The 6,186-nt window shown below is 44.6% G+C and overlaps 1 protein-coding gene across 2 annotated transcripts; it reads left to right on the top strand.

Annotated features, from left to right (window-relative positions):
• Window positions 1-361: 361 nt before the first annotated feature.
• On the top strand, window positions 362-5,078 carry LOC118210215 (presenilins-associated rhomboid-like protein, mitochondrial). 2 transcript variants are annotated; one of them, XM_035386219.1, is made up of 10 exons: window positions 362-432; window positions 1,152-1,371; window positions 1,510-1,650; window positions 1,859-1,907; window positions 2,060-2,155; window positions 2,588-2,737; window positions 2,975-3,045; window positions 3,140-3,241; window positions 3,713-3,810; window positions 3,919-5,078. In XM_035386219.1, the coding sequence occupies exons 1-10, from the start codon at window positions 377-379 to the stop codon at window positions 4,037-4,039; spliced, it is 1,104 nt and encodes a 367-aa protein (XP_035242110.1). In that variant the 5' UTR covers window positions 362-376; the 3' UTR covers window positions 4,040-5,078. The 2 variants fall into 2 exon arrangements, with proteins under 2 accessions (XP_035242110.1, XP_035242109.1); XM_035386218.1 differs by having other exon boundaries at window positions 415-545.
• The last annotated feature ends 1,108 nt before the right edge of the window (window positions 5,079-6,186 follow it).

Genomic DNA, 6,186 nt, shown 5'->3' with positions numbered 1-6,186 from the left:
CTGCTTCTCTCCATTGGTACTCCCAAAGAGAACGAAACGGAAATCTTCGAGATTGTAACTTTAAGGACAAATTTTAATTGAATTCAGGCTCAGGTTTTATGTTGTCCAAACCTTTTACATTCACATACAACCACAGATAAAAGTTAATTTGTGCATTGGTTGTACTTATTAAAGCACACCGTAATAAATAAATAATGGTTGTTATTATTATTATTATTATTATTATTATTATTGTTGTTGTTGTTGTTGTTAATTCCACAGTTTCCGGGCTCTGGTCATCTTGGCCGTGAATTTATGCAGGAACGTAATTAGAAGAAATGTTTATTTAAGCAGGTACGATAGTCCCTCAGTCGTTACTTCTCTCCTTCTCCACAAGATGTCTCTGCGTCGAATTCAGAGAGTACCCCGGCGGCAGATACTCTCGCTGACCCGGTAGGTGATGGCGAGACGGGCCCGGTCATTCTAAACATGGCGTGGAGGGTATGTTTACAAAGATGGACTTTAGGAGATTTACTTACTTGCACCTCGCAAGGAAAAACAAAGAGGTAGGTCGATGAGAAACCTTTACATTCGTACCTGATATTGTCTTCGTTTTTGAAAGTTGCAACGTACTCGTGATGAAGAAGCTAACACCGATGTTTCTGCTGCCGGTAGGCTACACAGTAGTAGATGCCTGCTACTAGTCACTTAGCGAGCTTTATTTGACACTTGCAGTCTAGCAAGATAGATCAAATGTAATGCTTGCTCGGAAAATGTCATTAGCTCTGGTGGTTAAGGTACCGAATTGGTTAAGTAGGCGACAGATATTTTTAGGCCTCTTTATTTTTCACAGACATTGGGTGGCTACGGCAGCAGCTAACTTATTTGGCTAACTATAGCTGACTGGAACAGTAGGTTACAGCATTTAACTGGAAAGTTCGTGAACAAGTAAGTTATCTAGTGAGCTTTGCTCGCTTATTAGTACATTGTCAATAGTCAATCGCAGTTTAACGTTATCTTGATAATCTTGTAGGTTTTCAAGCTAGCCAGGTCGTTACATACAAAAACGTATGACCTTTTCGTGAGGACAAAAGACTGTACATTCAGGGGTCATATGAAATCTTGTGGTGTCGTCAGGTGTACTTTCTGCCTGGGGTTGTTTATTCCTGCAGGTTTAACTTCTACACACAACAGAGATGTGGCTTCCGGAAGGCCCCAAGAAAGGCTGAGGTCAAGAAGGGAGAGATGGAGGAAGCTGGACCTAAGCAAACAGTCCCCAGTGAGGAGGTTGCCCAGAGGAAGGGATACTCCCTCCAAGCGGAGACCCCTGCTCTCCACATTCCCCGCAGGTCCTTTGTAAAACTTCTGAAGCCTCTGGTATTCACAGTTGGGGTATGTCCTCTCCTGCTCTTCCCCCATACTGTAAATAAGTCACAGGTTATTAGTTGGAACATTCATAGATTTTGACACAATTCTTAAGCCCCAAGCCTTTTCTGACTCTTGTAGATATGACTTCTAATTCCATGTTAGTTTACAGGCTGCTCCTTTGGTGCTGCGGCTATCTGGCAATACGAGTCTCTGAAGTCACGTGTGCAGAGCTACTTTGACGAGGTCCGAACGGATTGGCTGGAAAAACTACGGCCGCAGAAACAGGGCGACATCCGCAAACAGGTAGAGTGCAGAAAAAAATGTGTGTGACAGAGATTCTGTCCCCTATCCCTTGGCCTGGACCAGATTTGTTATTGTTATTCTTATAGTTTGAGTTAGGATTTGGGTTTCATCTGACTGTGTCTTGTTTGTTCTCTGGGGCAGGGCAGGGAGGTTGTGGGCAGTATTGTAGGTGTTGACAGAGCCAAATATAATGGCTGTTGTGTTTCAGGTGAACCAGTGGTGGAACAGTCTGAGCGAGGGTCAACGGACAGTTACAGGTGTTTCTCTTTCTCTCTCTCTTTTTTTCTCTTAAAAAGCATACATTACAAAATTACAGCAAATTTACAGCAATAAAAACAAATATTATTAATGATACTTGAGATTGTGTTTCTGCTAAATCTTAGCTTTAAAAATGACTGTCTCCCTACAGGGATCATTGGCTTGAATGTCCTGGTGTTTTGCTGTTGGAGAATCCCCTCCTTGCAGAGAGCTATGATCACATACTTCACCTCCAACCCTGCGTCCAGTGAGTATGTCTGCGTGTCTGCCCTAGATAGGTACATGTACTCTCACACTCACACACACACACGTACATACAGTACGTACTCACACATACACACACACGTACATGCACACACACATACGTACATACAGTACGTACTCACACATACACACACACACACACACACACACACACACACACACGTACATGCACACACACATACGTACATGCAGTACGTACTCTCTCTCACAGACACACACACATCCCATTTGCTTTTAGCATTGAGTGAGTGAGGTGCTGGCTTGAGTGTGGTGATGTTGATTTTGTCTATTGTGCAGAGCGGGTTCTGGTATTGTGTGTTGAGTGTTAGCTATCATGTGCGGGAGCTAGCTGGAGCTAGTGCTGGTTTTGAGTAAGGTGTTGAGTGAGGTTGCACTGTTGTACTCTGTTCCCTAGAGGCACTGTGCTTTCCCATGATCCTCTCCACCTTCAGCCACTACTCGCTGTTCCACATGGCGGCCAACATGTATGTGCTGTGGAGCTTTTCTTCCAGCATTGTGTCTTTGCTCGGCCCAGAGCAATTCATGGCTGTCTACCTGTCTGCAGGTAAGAGTGTTTCCTAGATATAATAATCTATAATGCCATGCGGAGACTTATTGTAATAACAATAATGCTGTATGTAATCTAAAATTCATGTTTATTGTTATAAAACTAGTAACTGCTCCTGTTTATGACTTCTTGTAGTGATTCATTGATTTGATTGATTTATTGATTTATTTGTTGATCTCTGTACATGGAGTGTGTCTTTGTGGTGCTCACTTGAAGGTTTGTCTTGATTCCCAGGTGTTATCTCCACGTTCGTCAGCTATTTGGCTAAGACAGCCACAGGACGCCTGGGTCCTTCACTTGGGGCGGTGAGTTTTTACACTCTTTTTCAAACGCAGAATACCTGAGTATTCAACAACAGCCCTTCCTTTTCTTCCTGATAACGGTTGCTGTCTTCCTCAGTCAGGTGCCATAATGACAGTCCTGGCCGCAGTCTGTACTAAGATGCCTGAGGCCAAGCTGGCCATCATCTTCCTGCCCATGTTCACCTTCACCGCAGGCAGCGTGAGTGAAAACAGCTGTTCCCAGTAGGGCTGCGTGATATATCGAATCACAGTTTTTTTTTTTTTTTGTTTGTTTTTTTTTAAGTGTAATAAGAATAACAGCCGCCATGGAGCGGCTTTTTTTTAATTAATTTTTTTTCTTTTATCATACCTGATGCTGCAGTGAACAACCAAACATCAGAGGCCTTGTGAAATGCTTCCAGGAAAAAATAATAATAATCATGATATCTATTGGGTGCTGATAAGACAGCCAATTAGCAGCACGGCCTTGCAGCTTTCATGTGCTTGAAAAAACAAATCGCAAGACCTCAAAGAAGCTTTACTCCACCTGGAGGACACTTTAGGAATCACCAGGTCACACGTGCATTCACAGGCATGCACAGTCATGCAAACATAAAGCTACAGGGGGTACTGTGTGTTTTTGTGGCTTTATTTTTGATTTCTGTCATGTGATATGCCTGTGTCCCTCTAGGCCTTGAAAGCCATTGTTGCCATGGATACAGCAGGCCTTTTTCTGGGATGGAAGTTTTTCGATCACGCTGCCCACCTGGGCGGGGCCCTGTTTGGAATGTGAGTGTTTTGAACCATCCCGTTACCCTCCCCAGCACAGTATCTGTCTCCCTGTCCCTGCTGAGGTGTTACGTGCGTCTCACTCGCTGTCCTGTTTCCTGTCTGCAGTTGGTACGTTTCATATGGCCACGAGCTAATCTGGAAGAACCGCGAGCCGCTCGTGAAGTTCTGGCACGACCTGCGGACCAAGGGCCCGGGCGGGGGCGGGGGCGGGACCGGCTCCTTCTAGGCTGATTTTGGGGGAGGGAGCTAGGGACGCCATTGGTCTCCCATGCGGAGACGGACATGTGACAGATGAAACGCGCCTGTTGCCTGGACTGCAGGAGGAGAGGATTCTGGGAATGGGCTCCTCTCCCAGGCCCTTGTATAAACTGTTTTATCCCTCTGTGTAAATCATGCAGCTGTTTTTCATTAAAATAATCTCTGAGAGACTTTTCACCCAGCAGAGAGGGTTCTGCTTGTTTCTCTGCTGGGGGCACTAGATGTCACTTTGTGATAATTTATTCAGATATTGTAATGTATATTTACTGCTGCTCAGTGCAGCACACAGTCTTGTTCGAAAATGCAGACAAATTAAAGGTAAAAGTTATTGCAATCAGAGTGACATAAAAAAAAATCACTTTTTTGTAGAGAACAGGAATGATGCATCTCAAGATTTTACGCTGTTGAAAAATATTAAGTTAGTAGGCAGAGATAATGGTTACGACCAAAGTCCCAAGAGCTGTCCCCAAAGACTAGCACAGTTACGGTGTCATAGTTGTCTTGATTCTGTTCTGGCATCCATCTTTGTTGTGACCACCACCATGTCTCGCTGTATAGGCAGCTATGAGCAGTGCATGAGCACTGGGTGTGTTAAGAGTTAATTCAGGGACTGCTGGTTGGCTCATCCTGTTAAGAACCTGTTGTAGTGCATGGTAGCTCCCAATGGTTTGGCATTGAATCTGGATTGTGCCGGTGCCAACTGTGGCTGGCAGCTCTAATGTTACCCAGAGATGGGAGCAGTTCAGTCATCTAGGAAGACGCCATCTTGTTATGCAGCAGGGGCCCCCACTCGTAAATGTGGCGCCTGCTGCATATGAAGCGTCTTCCTTCCGACTCGTGTCTGTGCGAGCAGGGCTTGCAAACCGCGTTGTGATGAGAATCAGCGCTGACATCACGTGCTTCGGAGCAGGGCACATGCTTGTTCGCGCTCTTCAGTGCGTTGCAGCATGAGTAGGATTGGGCATTCAAAACTGTGGAAGAAGACAAATTAAAAGTTTATTGAATGACTTTTGAAAATGTAAAGTTAATTTTGCGTTAGTTCGTTAGAGTTTACAAAATTGCACTGCTGAGAATAAATTATCTTGGCCTGGATTGGTAGGAGTGGATTGGAACAGTTTTGATATTGTCCTTCGTTAATACGCCATTGCAGATGGGCCTGGAATGTGTCTTCATTATTCCGCTGTTACAACTCAAGGCCTGTCTGCACTGATGGGAATAAAACCTGAGGTTCCAGGAGAGTGAATGAACCTTCCATAAGCTCCTGTCCTCAGCAGAGCTCTGCACTTCAGACATGCCTGAGCACAAAGGGCTGAGAACGGTCCGTCTTGGTTTTATGCTAGTTTCCAGTCCATCCTCAGGTAGTGCTGGAGAGCTTACAGCATTTGAAAAACTGAAGTTAGTGTCTGCCACATAAGTCTCAAAAAAGGTAAAGCAAGCTATATTTTATATTATTTAAAATGTTTGCATTGCCGTTGTTCCTCCCTACTGCTCAAATACATTTTGTACTGTGTCTTTCCCAACTGTGACTGTAAAAACATAGCAGAACTTGAGGGTAACAGTCTGGTGTGGCTGCAAAGGAGCTGAGCTTGTAACCCAACGTTTGCTGTCAAGTTCCTCCGCATGGCACTGTTGCTGTACTTATCGCAAAGGTACTTTGCCTGAACTGCAGTACAGAATAAAATCTAATAAGATGGTGGTAATAGAGCTATGCCCACAGGAGTAGCAGAATGTTAAGACGGAAGGGTCTGCATCTGAAGTCAGTGGTACCATTGTTTCTTCTTGTAGGGTGAAAAAATTCAAATTGAAGCATTCGTTCATTTGAAATGTTCATAGAAAAATGAAAAAATTAATCTTTGGCCAGACATGCTACCTTGAATTTGGATCACAGCTTGGATGGCAGCACTACTGGGAAAAGATAGCTAGCTACAAAGATGCTATTTTTAACAGACTGCTCCTCAGAAAGGTCCATTAATCTTCTGGAGCTGACTTGAGGATCCAGCCTGGCCTGCTTTACCTGTGGCACAGACACACACCTCCTCGCCTGGCCTGCTTTACCTGTGGCACAGACACACACCTCCTCGCCTGGCCTGCTTTACCTGTGGCACAGTCACACAC

The sequence above is a fragment of the Anguilla anguilla genome, chromosome 12, assembly GCF_013347855.1.
Source record: "Anguilla anguilla isolate fAngAng1 chromosome 12, fAngAng1.pri, whole genome shotgun sequence".
Classification (NCBI taxonomy): domain Eukaryota; kingdom Metazoa; phylum Chordata; class Actinopteri; order Anguilliformes; family Anguillidae; genus Anguilla; species Anguilla anguilla.
This window is presented reverse-complemented; position numbering and strand designations above follow the sequence as displayed.